This window comes from Pan paniscus, chromosome 14 (genome assembly GCF_029289425.2).
Source record: "Pan paniscus chromosome 14, NHGRI_mPanPan1-v2.0_pri, whole genome shotgun sequence".
Lineage (NCBI taxonomy): Eukaryota > Metazoa > Chordata > Mammalia > Primates > Hominidae > Pan > Pan paniscus.
In genome coordinates, this window is record NC_073263.2 from 45,324,390 (window position 1) to 45,346,841 (window position 22,452).

At 37.2% G+C, this 22,452-nt stretch overlaps 2 protein-coding genes and 1 long non-coding RNA gene across 39 annotated transcripts in view; 2 read left to right on the plus strand and 1 right to left on the minus strand.

Annotated features, from left to right (window-relative positions):
* CPB2 (carboxypeptidase B2) overlaps positions 1-14,849 on the plus strand; it is a 53,801-nt gene extending 38,952 nt beyond the window's left edge. The window contains exons 7-11 of one of the 2 annotated variants that reach the window (XM_063595952.1): positions 472-582; positions 3,138-3,231; positions 9,481-9,683; positions 12,014-12,101; positions 14,064-14,849. In XM_063595952.1, coding sequence (XP_063452022.1) covers positions 472-582; positions 3,138-3,231; positions 9,481-9,683; positions 12,014-12,101; positions 14,064-14,248 — 681 coding nt within the window. In that variant the 3' untranslated portion in view covers positions 14,249-14,849. The remainder of the gene's footprint in view (positions 1-471; positions 583-3,137; positions 3,232-9,480; positions 9,684-12,013; positions 12,102-14,063) is intronic. The other variant, XM_055096731.2, reaches the window with a different exon arrangement.
* Positions 1-14,999, minus strand: part of LOC129393618 (uncharacterized) — a 48,704-nt gene extending 33,705 nt beyond the window's left edge. For all 3 annotated transcript variants that reach the window (XR_008620611.2, XR_008620612.2, XR_008620610.2), the window contains exon 1: positions 14,866-14,999. This is a non-coding gene — a long non-coding RNA (uncharacterized LOC129393618). The remainder of the gene's footprint in view (positions 1-14,865) is intronic.
* Positions 15,000-15,027: 28 nt separating this feature from the next.
* ZC3H13 (zinc finger CCCH-type containing 13) overlaps positions 15,028-22,452 on the plus strand; it is a 97,408-nt gene continuing 89,983 nt past the window's right edge. For 4 of the 34 annotated variants that reach the window (XM_034936677.3, XM_034936686.3, XM_008968756.6 and 1 more), the window contains exons 1-2: positions 15,051-15,430; positions 22,014-22,139. In XM_034936677.3, the coding sequence (XP_034792568.1) occupies positions 22,023-22,139 (117 nt within the window). In that variant the 5' untranslated portion in view covers positions 15,051-15,430; positions 22,014-22,022. Of the gene's footprint in view, positions 15,431-15,859; positions 15,922-22,013; positions 22,140-22,452 lie in introns of all 34 variants that reach the window. The other 30 variants (XM_034936679.3, XM_063595945.1, XM_057299665.2 and 27 more) reach the window with 21 other exon arrangements.

Sequence of the window (22,452 nt, forward strand, 5' to 3'; positions counted from 1 at the left end):
GGAAACACACTCAATTCTAGCAAAACTTGAGCTTCACAAGTTCTAAGGACAATGTAGCCAATATCATGTAATCACATCTGGGGATAAAACATGGTAGGTAGTTTAAGCTCTGATGAACATGAATTACAGAAAAAGGAGCTAAAATAAATCTAGGTTTTTGTTTCCTTAAATCTTCTTAGTGGGCTCTATGGCTTTAATAAAGAATTAATTTTATTTTTTAAGGAAAATTTAGAAAGTTTATGGTTCGACTGTCTGCCTTCATTAACTAGGAAGACTGGACCACGTGTAAGGCATTTATCACCACTTCGTAGCACCCTAAGTTCAGTTCTTTTGAGGAATTAGCACTCTTTCTGAAAGTTAAATCTGCAAATCTAAACATGCCAAATGACAAATTAAAAAAAAGAAAAAGAAACACACTAAGTTTAGAAGAACTTAAAACATCTAATTAAATATACTTGGTTTAATTTGCAGATAACTCAATTCTATGGGATAATAGGGCAATATACCAATCTCCTGAGGCTTGTGGATTTCTATGTTATGCCGGTGGTTAATGTGGATGGTTATGACTACTCATGGAAAAAGGTAGGAGAAAAGGCAAAGAAGACAAATCATGTTCTCCTTGGGGATATAGGATATACAGGTTGAATTATTCATAGAATTCTGGATCTAGGCACAGTGGCTTTATTATTAATTTTTTTTAACTTTTATTGTGGAAAATGTCAAATATATATATAAGTGCACATAATTGTGTAGTAAACTTCTATCTACCCATCACAGAGCTTCAACAATAATTAACTCATGACCAGTCTTGTTTCATCTGTATTCTCTCTACCCACTTCTACCTTACTCATTTTATTTTGAAGTAAATCCTAGGTACCATATCACTTCATCAATAAATATTTCAGTATGCATTTCTAAAAAAAAAACTCTGAAAAAAATAATTATAGTATAATTTTACCTTAAAAACTAGCTGTTTCTGAATACCATAAAATATTGCCAGTATTTTCAATTGTATAATAACTTTTCTTTTTTTTTTTGAGATGGTGTCTCGCTCTGTCGCCCAGGCTGGAGTGCAGTGGCACGATCTCGGCTCACTGCAACCTCCACCTCCCGGGTTCAAGAGATTTTTCTGCCTCAGCCTCCTGAGCTGCTGGGACTACGGGTGCCTGCCACCATGCCCGGCTAAGCTTTTTGTATTTTTAGTAGAGACAGGGTTTCACCATATTGGCCAGGCTGGTCTCAAACTCCTGCCCTTGTGATGCACCTGCCTCGGCCTCCCAAGGTGCTGAGATTACAGGCATGAGCCACCTCGCCCGGCCTCCTAACTTTTTAAAAAGTATGTTTCTTTGATTCTGGATCCAAAGAAGGCTCTTACATTATGATTGGTTTATATGTCTTTTAATTCTATTTTAATCCATGAACTCACATTCCATCTTTTGCTCTTTCTCTCCCTTCTTTTTTTCCTTGCAATTTATTTGTCAAAGAAAAGAGTTTCCCATTATAAGGATTTGCTAATTGCATTACCATCTTGTAGTTCAACATGCTCTTCTGTCTGTATTTTCTGGTTACTCAACATTGTGATTCATGTAAAATTACTCAAGCAATATGAAATACTCTGCTTTCTAATTTAAAGAGGGGCACATAGAAACATAACTAGGTATATATAAATTTAGAAAAACCTACTTGAGTAGCACATATAAATACTAAGAGGAATAAGATTAGTTGGTGTGATTGGAAACATATGGAATTACACATGAATTATTTCATGTAGGAGGTAATTTATGCAGAAGATATGGAAATGGCACAGGAGATTGAGGAAAAAGTCATCTCTGGTGAGAGGAATACTGTAACTGAAAATTTTGTAGGTGGAGGTGGGCAAATGCCAAACTAAGTAAATGAGAATTACCTAGCATAATGCCTAACACAAATTTGGTGTCCAATGAATGGTCATATCTGTAAACTGATAATAAAGTATATTTACACCTTAACCTGAATCACAGTGGAATTCAGTCACCCTTTAGATTTCCAGCTTCCCAACTGTTCTTTGTATCATTACCCTATTATTAATTCCCACAGTTTGAGAACTTGATATCCCCAGGGCCTATTGTTGCCACGGAACCACAGGCCTGGGAGTGGTAACAGGCTGGAAGGCTTGGTGGAGGGTTGGTGAGAGTAGGAGAAAAGGGTGCTACATCATCCCAAACTCAGAACTTAAATGAAGTATGTGCAACTCTTTTTTTTTTTTTTTTTTTGAGACGGAGTCTTGCTCTGTCGCCCAGGCTGGAGTGCAGTGGCAAGATCTCGGCTCACTGCAAGCTCCGCCTCCCAGGTTCATGCCATTCTCTTGCCTCAGCCTCCCGAGTAGCTGGGACTACAGGGGCCCGCCACCACGCCTGACTAATTTTTTTGTATTTTTAGTAGAGATGGGGTTTCACCGTGTTAGCCAGAATGGTCTCGATCTCCTGACCTCGTGATCCGCCCGCCTCGGCCTCCCAAAGTGCTGGGATTACAGGCGTGAGCCACCGCGCCCGGCCTGTGCAACTCTTTACATGACCAAACTTTCCCAGTTTACCCCAAGAACCCAATAGGGAATTTGCTTTATATTTAAAAACCAGAGTCAAATCAGCACAATCGAAGACGTCATCAGATTAAAGGTGTCTTCACATCTCCACCTTTTCTAGCTTTGAAAGGGGAGTGGTGAATTCTACCTAAAGAGAGCATTTTAACTTATGACTCAGTGTTGAGTTGAGACACAAAGTTATTTTGCTTTTCTTCGAAGGAGCTCAGAATGACCCTGTGCATAAAATTAATGTAAAGGAAACAAGACTAAACAAGAAGGCTAATAAGCAGCCTAGTGGAATGAAAGGAAATCTTTATTTGTATCAGTCAAAATTGATCAAATATTACCATTATGTTTGGTTCAACTAAAATAGTCTGAGTGGATGTGATTGAAACCTGGATAGCAATAGGGACCGTGCAAAGGAATATTGCAACAACAGTGATGTGATGAAGCCATGCAAGGTATGGGATTGAAGGAGAGAAAGGCAATTCTGGCTTCATGGACTTTCAAATGCATGTCTTTCCTCAGGCCTTGAACGTGGCTACCCAGGTTGTCTGTTTGTATTTTGTTTATGTAGAATCGAATGTGGAGAAAGAACCGTTCTTTCTATGCGAACAATCATTGCATCGGAACAGACCTGAATAGGAACTTTGCTTCCAAACACTGGTGTGGTAGGTTGTTGGCTTTATTTCTTGCAATGTCTCTTCACTGAAAGGGTGATGCTCACAGGGAAAGGCCCATGAATTCAAATTAAATACAGAGCTGGCCTGTCTGAATCAGGGAATAATTTAAATGATAAATGCTTAGGTAAATGTAATGCTGCGAATGTTGGCCAGAGTCCGCAAATCACTTTGGCCTCTCCTCTCTCCTGTTTCCCTATCTTTAAAATAAGAAAGTTGAATCAGTTTTTTAAGATCCCTTCTAGCTTCAAAATTCTAAAATCTATTATCTTGGAATAATAAAGAAGTGACAGTTAAAGATCCTATTTTAATAAACAAAAACATTCATCATTAGAATATCAAAGACCTGAGATGGGGGGAGGACCTCTCTTTTTTTTTGAGACAGAGTCTTGCTGTGTTGACCAGGCTGGAGTGCAGTGGCACAATCTTGGCTCGCTGCAGCCTCTGCCTCCTAGGTTCAAGGATTCTCCTGCCTCAGCCTCCCAAGTAGCTGGGACTACAGGCATATGCCACCGTGCCTGGCTAATTTTTGTATTTTTTTTAGTACAGATGGGATTTCACCATGTTGGCCAGGCTGGTCTCAAACTCCTGGCCTTAAGTGATCCGCCCACCTCGGCCTCCCAAAGTGGCTCACAGGAGTGAGCCACTGTGCCTGGCCTGGACCCCTCATTTTTAATTGCACAAGTAAATGTTTACTTCTATAGTGTTTGAAGACATTTTTTTCATTATTCACTTTCTTAATTTCTTTAATAAATAATATAAAGAAAATATAAAAATATTAAAAATAGTATAAAAAGCAGCACAGTGGGAATTTATTATTTCTTAATTTGAATGAGTTAAGGCATTCGATGATGTTGAGTTATGCATTCAAGAACAGTCTGCTTTCAGGAGTTTGAAGATTTTTCAAAGAACTAAAAGTAGAATTACTATTTGACTCAGCAATCTCATCACTGAGTATATACTCATAGGAAAATGAATCGATCTACCCAAAAGACACATGCAATCATAAGTTCATTGCAGCACTATTCACAAGAGCAAAGACATGGAATCAATCTAGGTGTCTGTCAATGGCGGATTGGATAAAGAAAATGTGGTACATATACATCATGGAATACTACACAGCCATAAAAAAGAACAAAATTATGTCCTTTACAACAACATGGATGCAGCTGGAAGGCATTGTCCGAAGTAAATTAACACAGAAACAGAAAATCAAATACTGTATGGTCTCACTTATAAGTAAAAGCTAAACACTGAGTATACACAGACATAAAGATGGGAATAGACACTGGGGACTCAAAAAAGGGGCAGGGAAGGAGAGAGAGGGGAAAGAGTTGAAAAAGTACCTAAGTGGTACTGTGTTCACCATTTGGGTGATGGGTTCAATAGAATCCCAAACCTCAGCATCACACAATATATCCATGGAAAAAACCTGCACATGTACCCCCTGAACCTGAAGACAAAGAAGTTTGCTTTTAGGGGGGTAGGTATTAGTTCACTCTTTCTTCCCACCCACTCAACATTATTTTTCATAGTACTACATTTCAGAAACAGCTACAAAAATAAACTAACCTGACAAGGAGTATGCATCATCTATATTTTTGGGCTCCATGGGGCCCATAAGGGAGAGAAGCTATTGTATCCACAGAAACATCTTCTTCCTCCCAGACCTGGACCCTATACAATCCTATGCACATAATTTTGCCTATTTCATTTAAAAAAGGTAAAATTTCATGATTTTAAACATTTTATCAAAATCCCAGAATACCTATTAAAACCTCACAACATTCAGCCTGGGAAAGCTGATTGCCAAAACAAAAGAAAACCAAACCTCACAACAAAGTACTTACCTTATTTCCTTATTTTTTTCCCTGTCTAGGTTAGAAACTCCATGCAGACAGAAACCAATACCCATTATCTAGTGCTGTGCCTGGCACAAGGAGGGTCCTCATAAAATATTAACTAAATGAGTCCATGAATGAATTTAGTTGCTCTGAGAGCGACAGATATGGTAGGAACTCAGAGGAAGAAGCAGTTAATCCCGACTTAGGTTCCAGGGAATCATTTAGTGGTTTCTCCCTAAGAAACCACTCGTGTTCCCAGAGGCCCAAAGTTTGCTGTGGCACTAATAACATGCCAGGGGCTCACAGGAACAGCAGCGATGTAAAAAGAATCTAAGTAAATAGAGCTGACAGTTACTCAGCGCTGAGCCATTGACATAGTTCATCTTCCAGATTTCATTATCTATGAATCATAGATGGAGAAACCCGGGCTGAAAACAGTTAAGTCCCTTCCTCAAGGGCACGTAGCAAGTATGTGCAAGTACGTGGCAGAGCTGGGCTATAAACCCAAGTTATCAGTTCCCTTTTGGAACTTTTTATTTTATCTTCAAGCTCTTTTGGTGCTTGATTTTACTTAATATTTTTCTTGGTGAAGTCAGTGTTATTTAATTTGGATAGCCAAGTAGTCAAAATATATTCTGTTATTGTCATCAAGAAATGTCTCAGTCCCCTCTTGGGCATGGTGCTATATTGTTACGTATCATAAGAGTGAAAAACAGAAACAGAAGCAGCAAGCATATGGGTTTTTAACTAAAAAAAAAAAAAAAACCCAAATAAAAAGTAATTGTAAGGAACTCTCCTTATTACCAACTGTTCCAGTATCTATTCTGTACTATGTAAGCAAGACAGTGAGAAAGAAGAATTTAATCTTTTCTCATCCCTACAACTAGAATGTGCCCCTATGATTCTTTATATAAAGGATCCAAAAACACCTCACTTATTAACAGGAAGTGACATATCAAACCTACTTACTCATTTTATGCTCCTCTGTATTAAAATTTTGTGTGTGTGTGTGTTGGAGATGAGAGTGGAGGGTAGGTTGTAGGGGTGTCTTTGTCTTCTCAGGCTGCTATAACCAAATACCATAGGTTGGGTGGCTTAAACAACAGAAATTTATTTTCTCACAGTTGAGGATTGGAAGTCCAAAATCAAGGTACCAGCAAAGTGAGGTCTTCCTGAGGATTCTCTCATTGGCCTGTAGATGGCTGCCTTCTCTCTGTGCCCTCACATGGCCTTCTCTTTCTGCACAAACCTCCCTGGTGTCTCTCTTTATTCCTATAAGGGCACCAGTCACATTGGATTAGAGCCCCATGCCTATGACTTCATTTCACTTTGCCTCCTTAAAGGCCTTATGTTTAAATACAGTCACACTGGGGCTTAGGGCTTCAACATAGGAATTTGGGAGGATGCAATTCAGTTCATAACAGGAGTACATTATGAGAACCTTTGGTCTCAAACTTCCTAAGATAGCACCACACATTTTCTAAAACACTGAGTTCAGCTACAAAGTTTTTGCAACTGGCTTGAATGGAAAATTCTTTATTTCTTTTTCTAGGAGACTATAGTGTTTTTTAAAATTATTTTTATTATGATAAAATACATGCAATATAAAATTTGCCATTTTAACAATTTTTAATTGTACAGTTCAGTGGCATTAAGTACATTCACAATTACTACTATCTATTACTAAAATTTTTTAATTGTCCCAAAGAGAGATTTTTACTTATTGTAACCAGTAGGCAATATCTCCTCATCCCTACCTTCTCCCCAGCCCTTGGTAATTTCTTATCTACTTTCTGTCTCTATGAATTTGCCTATTATAGATATTTCACAGTGTGCTTGGTTCCATGTCTATAGATCAAAGAATGCTTGAGCCTGGAGGGATCCAGTGGCCCAAGTTCCTTCCTGGTACAGATGAGGCCCCTGAGGCTGAGACGATGAAGTAGTTGCCCAAATTAACATGACTGCTTAATGGTAAAGCAGAGTCTCGACCTCAAGTTTCCTGCCTCTTCAGGGCTCTTTCCACTAAAATGCTTGAAATCTCTAGAATGACAATCATAGAATGAGAATCTGAGGCTCACTGTCCAGCATAGTAGCCACTAACCACATGTGGCTATCCAGTGCTTAAAATGTAGCTTGTCTGAATTGAGACATACACTGAGTGTTAAATACACACCAGAATTTGAAGGCTTAGTATGAAAAAAGTAACATAAAATATTTCAAGAATAATTTTTATATTGGTTACACTTGAAATGATACTTTGTACATATTTGGTTAAATAAATTACAATATTGAATTAATCTCACATATTTCTTTTTGTGTGTGTGTGTGGCAGGGTCTCGTTCTGTCATCCAGGCTGGAGTGCAGTGTCACGATCTCAGCTCACTGCAACCTCTGCCTCCTGGGTTCAAGCAAGTTTCGTGCCTCAGCCTCCCAAGTAGCTGGGATTACAGGCGTGCACCACTATGCCTGGCTATTTTTGTATTTTTGGTAGAGACGGGGTTTCACCATGTTGGCCTCGCTGGTGTCGAACTCCTGATCTCAAGTGATCTGCCTGCCTCAGCCTCCCAAAGTGCTGGGATTATAGGTGTGAGCCACCGTGCCTGGCCTTCTTTTTATTTTTCTTAAAGTGGTAACTTGAAAATTTAAAGTAAATATGTGACTTGCATTATATTTCTATTAAACAACCCTGGTCTGAGGATTCATATTAGGGCACCACATCTCTATTTAGTGGTTATGTCTTCCCCGACCTCCATACCCAATATATAATCTCTATTCTCTAAGAATTATATACCACATAAAAGGGCAGGAATATTCAAAGGTGACCGAACTATCAAAAATGGTTTATCCAATCACCTTATTGGTTAAAAATGAAATACTTGGGAAGACCTTAGATGTTCACATTTCCTCTCAGGGCAACAATTTTTTAACAAACATTAATGTTGTGTTTGTATAATAACAGGAATAAAGCAGAATGAGCTTAATTAAGAAAAGCAGGCTCTGTAAGGATAGTGAGTAGCCTCAGCCATGGAATCCTGAGGCAGAGATGCAGCTGGACTCAGAAACAGAAAGGAACTGGGCCTGGAGCCCTAGAGAGGCTCAGTGAATCCTTCCTCTCCCCTTCTCATCTCTGTGATGCACACTGGCTTCTTTCAGGTCTCAGTCCACATGATGATGATGATGATGATGATGATGATGATGATAAACAGCAACAGTTATGAAATGCATACTACATGCCAGGCACTGTGCAAAGCACTTTGTATGAACTAGCTCATTTAATTCTCATTCAATCAGCATTTAATGTATAATTTTTCAATTTTGCAGATAAGGAAATTGAGATACAGATAGATTTTTAAAAATTTACCCAAAGCCATATAGCTAATAAATGGTAGTCAAGATTTAGAATCAAGTAATTGGGTGCTTAACAATATGCTGTATAGCCTCTTATTCTGAAGAATGGTTACCACCAAGAATATCCAGATTGCATCTCCTAAAATGACAGTATTTACTTCATAGGGCTGCTGTAAGAATTACATGAGATGTGGCAAAAATCTTAGCAGAGTTCCTGACGTACAGCATGTGCTCCACAGGTGTCAGCTGGTAGTATTACTATTTTTACTGTCTGGTCAAGAGAGCAGCTAGACTGAGACTAGACTCTTAGTATTGATTTCAAGTTATCTTTGAAGGGATTCAGATTGGCAAGCACAAGAGTCAGACCTAATCCTGAGCCCTCAACTGTTTGCAGGAAGGAATAATCTCTTGTGTCAGATGCAGCTTGCTGGGGCTTCACCTTGTGAATTAGGGACAGGGGGAGAAGTGTTGGAAGGCAGCCTACCATCTCAAGTGATGCAAATTATAATCTATCAAAGGAATGAATGAACGTTGGTCTGGCAACAAATATCACCATCCCATTTTATTTACTAAACTTACTAAACCACTTTAGCAAGTTAAAAGTAGCACTGAAGGCAGATTTACATATTCTGAGCTCAGAAGTGAGGCTTTTCTTTTATGGGCTATATTGATGGTAGCTTTAAAACTACAAATATCAGAAAAACTAAATTTACAGTGGATTAAGGAAAATGGGGTTTATTTTTTCTCCCATAACCATAAGTCTGGAGACAGGGCTGGCATCTCTGAGGATCTCTTAGCCACTTTCTCAAGGTTGCAAGGGAGACAGGTGCTGGGAATGACTGTTAGAAGGTCAGCTATGTGAGCAGATAAGTATTTGACTTCAAAAGAAACATAACACTTAGTGGAAATATGTTCTTTGCAGAGCCCTACCTAATCCATTCATCTAAAAATGTTGCAACATAGATAGGAGAATACGTTGTCTGGGAAACCACAAATTACAGTACTATGTGCATCCCCTCATAATTTCACCTTAACAATTTCGTTACAGAGGAAGGTGCATCCAGTTCCTCATGCTCGGAAACCTACTGTGGACTTTATCCTGAGTCAGAACCAGAAGTGAAGGCAGTGGCTAGTTTCTTGAGAAGAAATATCAACCACATTAAAGCATACATCAGCATGCATTCATACTCCCAGCATATAGTGTTTCCATATTCCTATACACGAAGTAAAAGCAAAGACCATGAGGAACTGGTAAGTGCTACTTAATTATTTTTCTTATTAGCATTTTGGAAATAAAATAATACTTAGTTGAAGAATCAAAAACTGGGAAAAATTTTGTCCTCTAGAAGGCAAATGATAGATGTTTTAAATCATGGTGTGATCCTGTTGAGAGTCACCCTGGGTCAGTGTTCTCTAAGGGAATATAAAGAACGTGCCTTACCCTAACAACACACACTTTATTCTAGCACGTGGGCTTCCTAAGAAAATGTCAGACAAATTCCTTGAAGGTTAGGAAGGAACTACTACTACACTTGACCTGATCTGCATGTGAAGCGGTATAAGCAAGGATGAGTATGGAATCATGCGACAGCTTTGTGGTCACTAGCTTCCTACAACAGCACACCACAGATTAAGTCTCAACACAGCACTCATTGTTTTGGTATTAGCAGCAGGAATTGTTCCTGCCCTGACTTCCTTAACCCTCAGGGTTTTGGTCCTATTAAAGTACCTCCAATTTTAGCATTGAGGAAAGAGTCTGTTTTTTGGAACATAACAGACAATACAGGAAATTCAAAGAGGACTCACACAATTTGATACTCCCTTAGCACTTTTTAGTCCAAGATACTGTATGTTTGGGTTCATGGCAAAAGATGCAAGGATTCTTGAAGGATTGTAGCTAGGCTTCGACAAATCCTCATCCCAGATGCTCTCCAGACAATGGAAGTGTTACATCAACAGCCCCATTCTTGGGAAGGGACTAATTTTTAGGTAGTAGCTTGTTTCTTAGTGACTCATTTTTTTTTTCTGGCTCTCTTAACAGAATAAAATATAGTCACATTACAGGAGCTAGCAATTGCTGATGACAAATATAAGATTATTTGCATTTTTTGAAAATAGCCCATTTAGAACATAAATGTACTTGATACTTGAGCTTTTTTCTTCTCAAGGGAAAACTGTTAAGGAAAGCACCTTTTAAAAATATTATCTTTGAAGAAATAAAAGGAAATTTATCATGATTTGGGAAGTAGAATTAGTCTAATTATGCTTTTTTTTTTTGCATCACTGCCAGCACACATATATGTTGAGAGCCATTACGTGTAAAATACCTTGTCAATGGATGTTTAAAGAAGCATTAGGTAAAATCCTGCCCTTTAAGAGAATGTGTTATGGTTAGGGAGCTCAACCATTAGCAAATGTTACAAATAGCTGTACTCTAAGGCGACATAGAGTAACTACTAAATACGTGGCACAGACAGTACAACTCACTTCTAACTAGAATATCGAGGGATGGCTTCACTAATGCATTCAGAGGGAAATGCTGAGATAAGTGAGGAGATAAAGTAGTTACTGTCCTTGAGGAATTTACAATCTATTAAGGGGGGGAAAAACTACAAATAATAAAGTGCTGTTGATGTCAAAGATCAGCTACATTTTAGACAGGCATTGAAAGAGGATTTCTATAGGCAGACAGGGAAGGAAGGACCTTCCAAGCAAAGAAGTTGGTGTTCACCATAAGAGGATGCAAAAGTGGAGGGTGATAGCATCAGAAAGTAGATTAGGTTGGCTTCTGAAGGGGTGTGACTGTCAGATAAATTTGTATTTCATTATGTAGACAATGGGGTTACATTAAAACTTATTTTTTGAACAATGAGATGGCATAAAATAATATCCGCTGATAAATCTCTTGAGTTTTTCAAGAAGATGACAGTGTATACCATGATGCTAGTTCCAATTTCCGAAAAGTTCCAGATAAGTGAGAACTTCAGAATAGATTTGACAAAATGAATATCAACAGACAAAATGAAGTCAAATGGGGGTCTTAGTTATTATCCTGCTCCATACCAGAGGCATAATCTTTTTTGATTTGATGATTCTATGGAAGTCATTAGACATTTTACACAAGAAGAAAATAGAAGTTGTGAGAAGGATAAGAAGTGAGTCATGCGTGCATTAGGTGTTTGTATGTGTTTAGAAAGGTTGGATTTAAAGTTTGGTGATAATTTTGTTCAGAAATGGAGTACCTCTAAGCCTTTGAGATGTAGTTATACTTCATTTTCCATAATAAATGAGTTCCCAAAAAGGCATGTGATAATTTTTTTCTGCAAATTAATATATTTATTTATATAAATTATTTCAATATATTGAAATAGTTTATGTTTAAAGCCACCCAATTGTGATTGCCATAAAGTGCGCATATTTTAAATTAATTTGTTTACCTTATTTATTTGCCTTTTAGATGAATCTAGATTTTCTACCTGTATACTTTGATTCAATTAATGTATGATTATTTTTTAGAAACTTCTACTTGTCATGTTTCAAAGCTGCACATTAACTGAAATTCTATATCCTGTTGCTTCCAGTCTCTAGTAGCCAGTGAAGCAGTTCGTGCTATTGAGAAAACTAGTAAAAATACCAGGTATACACATGGCCATGGCTCAGAAACCTTATGTAAGTATTTCTTCTTATGATCTTAGAGAACTTTGAGCTACTAAAGAAATCTGTGTGATCTGTTTTTCTTTGTGTATTTAATTTTTCTGAATTAAATAGGGTCACATGTAATACAACTGAATTGTAATAATTAGGAACAGAAGCATAATAGCTATGACAATGCTGAACAAAACTATATTAATAAATGAGTTACTAAAAAGAAGCCAAAATCCTATTTAAGAAATCATATTTATCACAATCAAGTAGGAATTACAGAATTGGCATCATACTAGTTGAGTGAAGCAGAAAAGTTCATAAAACTTTTGCATGATTCCCAGGGCCACGATGGAAGGTTGTGCAGGTTGTACACTACACTAATCTAGGGCGTGCCATTTGCATCAAGTGTTTTTTAGTGTTAGCCTGTTCCCAAGAGTATAGCTCATAACACATTACAGTTGATTGTCTTTAATATATATTACACACACAAAAGCTTGTGACAAACTCTTAACAAAAAGTTTTGATTAATTTTTGCTGAAAGATATTTAGTGAGTAACTCCTATCTACATACAGTGGGAGGACAGACTGATTTTGCCCTTTTGAAGTTTGAAGGGAGATGGGAAAAGAGGAGCATAAAATAAACCTGTAACCAGGCATCAGAAAACTACAGCCTGAAGGCCAAATCCAGGTTTTTCCATTTTTTTTTTTTAATGATTAGAAAAAAACAAAAAGAGGCCAGGTGCTGTGGCTCACGCCTGTAATACCAGCACTTTGGGAGGCTGAGGCAGGAGGATCACTTGAGGTCAGGAGTTCGAGACCAGACTGGCCAACATGGTGAAACCCTGTCTCTACTAAAAATACAAAAATTAGTTGGGCATGGTGGCAGGTGCCTGTAATGCCAGCTACTTGGTTGGCTAATGCATAAGAATTACTTGAACCTGGGAGGTGGAGGTGGCAATGAGCTGAGATTGCGCAACTGCACTCTAGCCTGGGTGACAGAGTGAGACTCCATCTCAAAAAAGGTCGAAACTGTATTTATCATGAACACTAAAATATGTACACATTTTAGTTAACATGCATTAAACTGTAACAAGTCTTCTGGCAATTGTAGCTTTCATGAGATGCTTCCCAAACTGTATTAGATAGATGCTAAAATTATAAATTAAAATTTTGGGTCAGACTTTGCCATAAACCTGGACTCAATTTAGCACCCCCCCAAAAAAAGTCAGATTATTCAATTAATGCAGTTGGAAAACCTAACAAGTTACCTAGAAAAAAATTAATTGGATTATTAACATGTCTTTCACCAAAGTAAATTCCAGGTACAGCATATATTTTCATATGAAAACCCTGCATAAACCAAGTTGAAATCTCAGTAAGGAGAAAAAATTCCTTGTGAAAGGAGAAATGAATGAAAGGAGAAAAAAAGGTCTACATGCCAAACAAAGCTAATAACACTAATGTCGTTTTTATAAGCAATTGATAAAATGAACCAAGTAGACAAATGAGGAAGGACAATTGATAGGAAATATAAAGATAGCCAATAAATATGCCAAACAAATGTGCAACTCACTGATAATCAAAAAACATAAATTAAGACAGTTGGATATTATTTTTCGCCCATAAAATTATCAGAATTCATAATTCCTATTGATGGTATGGGAAGTGGAAATGGGCAAATTCATACCCTGCTTGTGGAAGTATAAATTAATTCAGTTCTTTTGACGTCCATTTGGGAACATGCCATAATTGTAAAAAGTACAGAGCCTTAGACTAGCAAATCTATTCTAGAGAAGAATATTCTAAAGAGACAAAGAAGCAATTATGTATAAACAAGGGTACTCATTGTAAAGTTGTTTATATTAGTTAAAAACTGAAAAAAATCTAAAGGTATACAAACAAATAAACATTTAAATCAAACAATTCCCAGTTTGTTAATTAATTTGAAACGTCTGTATTTCAACAATTTCTTTCTTCTTCTTTTAGACCTAGCTCCTGGAGGTGGGGACGATTGGATCTATGATTTGGGCATCAAATATTCGTTTACAATTGAACTTCGAGACACGGGCACATACGGATTCTTGCTGCCGGAGCGTTACATCAAACCCACCTGTAGAGAAGCTTTTGCCGCTGTCTCTAAAATAGCTTGGCATGTCATTAGGAATGTTTAATGCCCCTGATTTTATCATTCTGCTTCCGTATTTTAATTTACTGATTCCAGCAAGACCAAATCATTGTATCAGATTATTTTTAAGTTTTATCCGTAGTTTTGATAAAAGATTTTCCTATTCCTTGGTTTTGTCAGAGAACCTAATAAGTGCTACTTTGCCATTAAGGCAGACTAGGGTTCATGTCTTTTTACCTTTTAAAAAAAATTGTAAAAGTCTAGTTACCTACTTTTTCTTTGATTTTCGACGTTTGACTAGCCATCTCAAGCAAGTTTAATCAATGATCATCTCATGCTGATCATTGGATCCTACTCAACAAAAGGAAGGGTGGTCAGAAGTACATTAAAGATTTCTGCTCCAAATTTTCAATAAATTTCTGCTTGTGCCTTTAGAAATACAACCATGCATTCCGTTTGCTCCACGGTAATTAGGCGATGGCCCAGAAAGGGGAGGGGTGTCAAAAACGACAAACATAGCCTCTCATTCCAGCTCAGCTGCTCAATAAACACTGTTGAACGAATGAATGAGTGGCTCTAGGTACTGTCAACAAATGCCGCATTTTGCGCATTTACAACAGCTGTTTATGGTAAGGAATTATGTAATAAAAAGAGAAAACTCACTTAAATTCACTTTTAATTGGGAATTTTAGTTCTCCCGGGCTCCCAGTTTCCTTTCCTAGGATCTCTCACAGAGCACAGATTCGATTTCCAAGTCCCGCCGCACTCTTACCGCTCGCATGGAACGTTACGCCTAGAGGGCGTGTCCACGAAGGGCGGTGTCTGCGCACTGACGACGAATCTGACGGCCGGAAGCTGCCTGGGTCTACAGAGGAACAGGGCAAACCTCTGACTTCCGGCGGCATTTTGAGGCGGTCCTCCTAGCGGCCTGGTAGTGTTTTTGTTGCCTTTTCTTAATCTACAATCTCTTCGTTATTTTTCTTCCTGCGACCCAGTTTCGCTTGACCCTGGAGAGGCGGCGGGCGGGTTGGTTCTGCTTCTCAGCCATCCCGGGGGCTCCTCGCTAGCCAAGAGCCGGTTCCCGGGAGCCGCGCGCGCATCGCTTTCTCCTCGTCGTCGTCCTCCTGGGTCCAGGCGCGGGGACAGAGTCGCCTCCCCCGCTCCTCGGAGCGGCGGCGGCGGCGGTGGTGCCTCCGGACTGCACTTGCGAAGGGAGCTTGGGGAGGAAGTAAGCGTTCTGTGAATTGGTGTGGGTATCTGGGGAAGGCATTGGGCGGACCCGGAATGCGGAGGCCCGGGTTACCCCCCCCCATCTTTGCTTGAGTCACTGGGATTTTGAGCTTTCCTTGAGCATCCCACCCTTAACTCTGCAATAGCCCCCTGTGCTCAGGCATAATTTCTCACTCTGATTATGATTCTGGCATTTGTCTAAGGGCGATAAGTAGACTCAGACAATGGGCTGTACCCCTCGTTACCATTTGATGTAAGCACGGGAACCCTTGTATGGTGTTCGTATTTGTGTGCGATGGAAGGGTGCAGCAATTTGGGCTTAAATTTAGAATCTTCCTCTATACTCATTCCAGATCTGTTAGAGAAAAACATCTTACTTGTGATTGGTCTTGTGTTTTTTTTGTTTTTGTTTTTGTTTTTCCCTCAGCAGTGATAACGATTTAGGTCCTGGGAATTGAGTGCTACTTTATCTTCACATGCCTTAGGTAGGTAGTTTTGGCAACTGTCAGAAACGGGGGAAAGTGGAATAGAAAGAAGAGAGTCTGTTTGGCGGCATTATCTCTCTGTAATAGGCTAACGCAATTTATGTGGTTTGAAAATTATTTAGAGTTGATAATACTTGAATTATGTTGGTAAGATGTTGTTTGTGAAGGGTAGTCTTAAGGTATTTGGTTATATACTATGGGGCTTTCAGGTAATTCGAACTACTTTGAAAATTATGGGAGTATGAAGTCTCTTAAGATTTTTGGATTTTTAAAGTATTTTAAAAATTTGGAAAATATCTTTACACCTCAAGTTTTCGAAGTCCGCGATACCGTTGGAGAATAAATACTTATGCAGTTCAGTCTATGGGTATATGGTGCCAGTTAGCGGGGTCTAGTTCTGTAACATTTGAAATTACTGGCTTTAGTACAATATATTGGAGCGTTTTGTGAATACAATCTATAGATTTTCAAATAATTTCTAATTTCTTAATGAACTATTTAGATTGTAACAGATGACAGTTTCAACTAGAGACTAGCAAAGTTGATGCAAGCTTGTAACAATTGCGGCTTTAAAAATAGTTGCACTCTGAAACTAAGGCTTTCACTCTGTGCATCTGGTAGGATTCAGTTTTATCAAATGTATGCCTCTTACTGGCTTCCTGATTACTGGTCATTCTAAATGAACATTGCATATTTTGAGATTTGCAAGCTTATGTGATTTTCATATTTGTAATATGAATTTAACATACTAAAAATCCAGCAAGTGGATGGTATCTTAACATCTTTACAAATTATTAAAATTGTAATGTCATCAGTGTTTATTTATAATATGCATTGGCATTTACATAGAGGAAACACATTGTTTAACTTAAATTTACTTAGAGAGTTGGTTTTCAGTGGATGGTAGTCTTCCTCACCTCCTCATCTCTCCCAACTCCATCTCATATAGAGGTGGAGCTATTTCTCCAGCTGTTAGTAGTAGTTGAAGCATTAACTGCTGTTGATATAGAAAGAGTCTTTTATTCTTTTTTTTTGTATTTTTGTATGATGCAGTTCTTTTTACTTCACTTTAGAGTAGCTACCAGCATGGGATGTTTTCTGTGCACAGTCTTTTTAACAAATAGTTTTTTCTGCATAGTACTGCAGTGTTGCTTTGCTAATTCCTATGTAGTCAGCTTAGTTCTGTCAGTTGTGTTTGGAATTTAGTTTGGAATTGTTTTAGCATTAAATTCACGGAAGCAATCTGAAAGTTTGTTTTAGAAAGTTCTTTTTAAAAAATTCTCTCAAACTATGCATCAAATAAAGTTAATTTTTCTTTCTAAAAATATGAAGTATAAATGTGAAGATACCTTATTTTTAGTATCACCTTTTTAATCTTAGAAATTCAGAGTATAGGGATTTATCCTACTAGTTAGTACATTCATGTAGTTTTAATTGCCTAATTGTTTGAAATTTCCCTAATATTATGCCGCTACTCATCCGGATTAAAGTGTTATGCTTTCACTTATGCTTCCAGTAGATGAGACCTGAAAAAGATAATTAATTATGGATTGAAGTGAAGATACTAGAACGCATATGTGTTTATTGACAAGATTTTATTAATTGAGCTTCTGGAGTCATTATTCAAAAAGAGACCCTTTTGTATGCTTCTCCTTTCTCAGCCATAATTATAATGTGAACCTTCTGAGTACAGTGTTATTCTAAGTTTCCCGGGGCAAGGGAGCAGTTCCCATTTAAGACCCTCTTTTGTTGTGTCTTTATTAATAGACTCAAACTTTGTGTCCCGGATTTTCTTTTTCTTTTTCCATTTTCTTTTTTAATTGAAAAGAGATTATAAAGACTTCAGATATTCATTTGCTCTGCAAATGGAGAGGAGAAATAGGAAAATAACGAAATAGGCTTTCACTAGTGCCACTCTGTCTGATAATGCTCGTGTTTGAGAAAGACTTGATGATGTGGGTGGAAGTGTGATGGCAACTTAAACCAAATAATAATTTGAAAACAAAAATGGAGGAAAACCTTCATAGAAGAGTAAATTAGTAAGTTATTGGTATGACCTTGATTTCTATTCTCTATGATAGGAAAGACTTTAGTATTTACATTTTTATCTTGTTTCTAATTTTTCTCATATACTTTGAAGCATTTACTTGTCATGTTCAGCCTGTTCATACATAATTTGAAAAAGTTTCCCCCCCCCGAAAATCTACATTTTAACTGTTGTGGTGTTCATTTTCCTTTACGGGCCCAAAGTTTTAAATAGGATTGAAAATTCTAATTGTCACATTAGTTGGTAACGTTTAGTTTTAATATATGAAAAAGGAAATGTTTTTCTGCTGTATTGTAGATAGTGTGTATATTTTTAGATAAATGGGATTTTTAAAGTTATATATTGTGTTCTTTACAAGCATGAAGCATTTTGTTTATTCAAATTCATGAATGTCTCATTAGTAATATTTAAGTAACATTTTATTGTTGACTACTTGTGGAAGTTTTTACATGGATGATCAGAAGAATTTTTTCAGTTAGAAATCTTCAGTTTCTACTTTTTTCTTTTTTCACCAGACGTTTTACACACACACACATATATATCACATTAAAGAACATTTTATTAAGAATATGTGTGTGTGTGTATTATTGTTGTTATTATTCTTGTTTTAAATGTTCAGTCCAGGACCTTGCTGTAACCCAGACCGCATACTCAGATGCTGTATTAGTTTAGGACAAAGTATGGTACTCTTGGAGTCTGAGAAAAAGGAGAGTACATCTTTTTTTTTTTTTTTTTGAGACGGAGTCTCCCTCTGTTGCCAGGTTGGAGTGCAGTGGCGCGATCTCGGCTCACTGCAACCTCCACCTCCCGGGTTCAAGCGATTCTCCTGCCTCAGCTTCCCGAGTAGTTGGGATTACAGGCGTGCCCCGCCACACCCAGCTAATTTTTGTATTTTTAGTAGAGATGGGGTTTCACCATGTTGGCCAGGATGGTCTCGATCTGTTGGCCAGGATGGTCTCAATCTCTTGACCTCGTGATCCGCCTGCCTTGGCCTCCCAAAGTGCAGGGATTACAGGCGTGAGCCACTGCGCTTGGCCACATTTTTACTTAATTTCATTTCTTCCCTAAATTGGGAGACTCAGTACAGTAGTAGCTGCAAGTGAAATTCCTGGGATAATTACTATGTAGGTGAATCTTGAATAGTTCTTGATGTCACTGGTAAAAGCAATTTTGTCTCTGTGGAAAGAATATGGGCGTAGGGTGAGGGAGGTGAGGAGGTGGATCATTAGTCTTCACTTGATTGTCTTTCATAGCAAGTCCAACCCTTGAAATCTTCAAAGTTTGTCTTAGGGAGTCTAGGATTGGAGAGAAGCTCTCAGACCAACAAAGCAATAGGTCAAGGGAGGAGAGTAGTGCGAATCAAGCAACAGAGGACAGACCAGAAAAAGAAACTGTAGAGTTAATACCTGGAACCCTCAAAAAATAAAAAGAAAGGAGATGATAGATGACCAATGTTTTAAGTATAATAAGTACGATAATAAATAGCCTGTCGTCCTAACTGGAAACCATTACCATTGAATTTTTTGAAGGAGACTGAGCTGGGAGTGGAGGCATGTTGGGGGTAGTAGAGATGTTGGGGGCAGAACTAACTCATTTCCAGTGACAGTGGAGGGAAAAATAAAAAATTAGTGTTAGTCCACTTGAGGCAGTGTGGTGGGATGGTGTGCCTGTTTTCTAAGTTCTACATAACTAGCAAATAAGGAAATTTTGGAACCTATTCAATTTTGTTTATTAAGAAATGTTTTAAAAATTGAATTAATGGTTGAGGATTACTCTATATTTGTATATTAATGTAGCAATATATAATGAAACTTTATGTTTTTCTCAAACTTCTTATACATTGTGTGATACATTTACTTATTATTGAATCATGCTTGGATATATATTGTTAAAAAAGTTTTTCTCAAAGCTCTACATTTTCTAGATCTTTCTCAGCTCCACTTCTCTTAGCTTTCAGTTTTTTCGTGCTCAGTAAATCAAATAGACATAGGAAATTTTACCAGCTTCTCCTCCGTATGTTCACATTTCAGCTGAGAATGAGTCTAAGAAAAATTAAATCAAAGATTATCTTATAATGCTAACACCAGTGTGTAGAATTGGTGTGTAGTTCCTTACTTGGAGAACAATTAATATTTAAGTGATTTTGTGTTGCAGCAAATTATTGTTTATGTGATGCTCTCCACTGGTTCTTAAATTTATAATTGCTGTGAAGTAATTCTGTTTTTAAAATCACTAAAAATTAATTGCTATTATATCAAAAGAATTATTACATTTTATATTGATAAAAATATAGATTTTCCAATTTAAAATCACCATATATTATTTCATATTTTCCTTCCTTGATGCACCATCTTTTATTTATCAAATGTTGTTCTTAGTCTTTGGATTCTTTTAAAAGTGTGACCTGAAGTACCTCATTGAACCAAACACTGTTTATAATTTTTTATTGCTGTTTCAATTAGGTACTACCACGATTTAATTTCCTTTAAAGTGATATGTCTTTACTTTGAAACCACATTAAAGATTTGTGATCTTTATAGAGACTAAATGAAACTTTTTTAGCTGCTGTGGTTCATTCTAGTAACTTTTGATGATTGATAAGATTTCAACTAATATTTAGTTTGTATAAAGCAGGATATAGTATGGTGTTTTTTTTCCTTCCCCTTATGAGGCAGTTTCTACCCTCTTCCCACAGTAGTGTATGCTCTGGATTGTATCTTGGTCTAGAATTTAATATTGTTTTCTAATGTCATAATATACTGTCATTATCTGATACTTGCAAATCTAGTTGAATTACCCAATTATGTCATTGGATTAGATTTTTACTATAGTTTCAGTTTTTGAATGTTTTATTTACATATATATATATATATATTTTTTTTTTTTTTTTTTTTTTTTGAGATGAAGTCTCGCTTTGTCACCCAGGCTGGAGTGCAGTGGTGTGATCTCGGCTCACTGCAAGCTCTGCCTCGTGGGTTCATGCTATTCTCCTGCCTCAGCCTCCAGAGTAGCTGGGACTACAGGCACCCGCCACCATGCCCAGCTAATTTTTTTTTTTTTTGTATTTTTAGTAGAGACGGAGTTTCGCCATGTTAGCCAGGATGGTCTCGATCTCCTGACCTCATGATCCGCCTGCCTCGGCCTCCCAAAGTGCTGGGATTACAGGCACGAGCCACTGTGCCTGGCCCTTAAAAAATATTTTTATGTTTACATCAAATCTAACAGAGCTTAAACATAAAATAAAATAAAAATATTTTTACAATTTGTCTTTTTTCTTATTACTAATAATGGTAAAATAGTCTGATAATTACTTTTGACACCTTTGAATTTTATGTCAGTGTAGTATAGATTATAGAAACACCTTGACTTTTTCTAGTTCTACAGTCTATCCTGTTTTGAAAGTTGTTTCTATCAACATTGAGTTTTGTTTTGTTTTGTTTTTGTGTTACTGGAAAATAAATATGCTTGATCAGATTGTTTTGACTTCTGTCAGGCAAAGAAAATACTAAAATATCATTCATTTTTCTCAACCTGATTTTTGGAACATAACTGCTGTTGTCCCTTAAACTTATGAAACATAATTTCTGCTATGAAAATTTTCACCCAATTTTATTTTTCCATTTTCTTTAGCATAACTCTTTTTCAGTTAACCAGTTGATGGTTAACAACTTTGAGTTACTAAATTTTGAAGCAATTTTTGTAAGTAACTTTTATAAAGTAAACATTTTGTACTGTATCTTCTGAGGTTGATTGTACTATGAAAACTTCACTGTGTGAGTAGGATCATATTCGTTCACTCTGCAGAAGAGGTACAATTCTAGCCAACAGATCTCACAGCTGTTATAAATTCACCAGTAAGGCATGTTTTAGAAGATACTATCTCTGTTTACATGTGACCTCTCCTATGCTTTTTTTTTTTTTAATCTCCCAAGGAAAATCTCCTGTAATTTTACACTGTTACCTATAGTTTTATCTACTTGTAAGCTGTGGGCTCAGTTATTTAAAACTGAAGAATTTTACAGTTTTGCCTCTTTCTTTTTTGGTTAAAGTAGTACAAAATGTCAAAAATTAGAAGGAAGGTCACAGTGGAAAATACCAAGACTATATCTGATAGCACATCCCGAAGACCCAGTGTATTTGAGAGGCTTGGACCCAGCACTGGCAGTACAGCAGAGGTGAGTTGTCACTAGTATAGTCACAGGGGTTCTCTTAGAATTCTATTATTGAAATGCTTATTTGTATCATAAAGGTGAACAGGTTGTTTTATTGTAGGAATGTTTGTTCAGTAAATTTTTTAAAGTGTGTTTTATAAAAAGAAGTGAAAAGGGTGATAAGGTTTATGGGTTTTTCCATATTTTTTTCCTGAAGTTTTTATTATTTGGGGAGTAATATATCACAGGTTAGCTGGAATTTTGGTAGCATTTGTTTTAATTTTGTCCTGCTAGCATTTTTTTTTCCAGAAATAAATATGAAATTTACATAGTTATA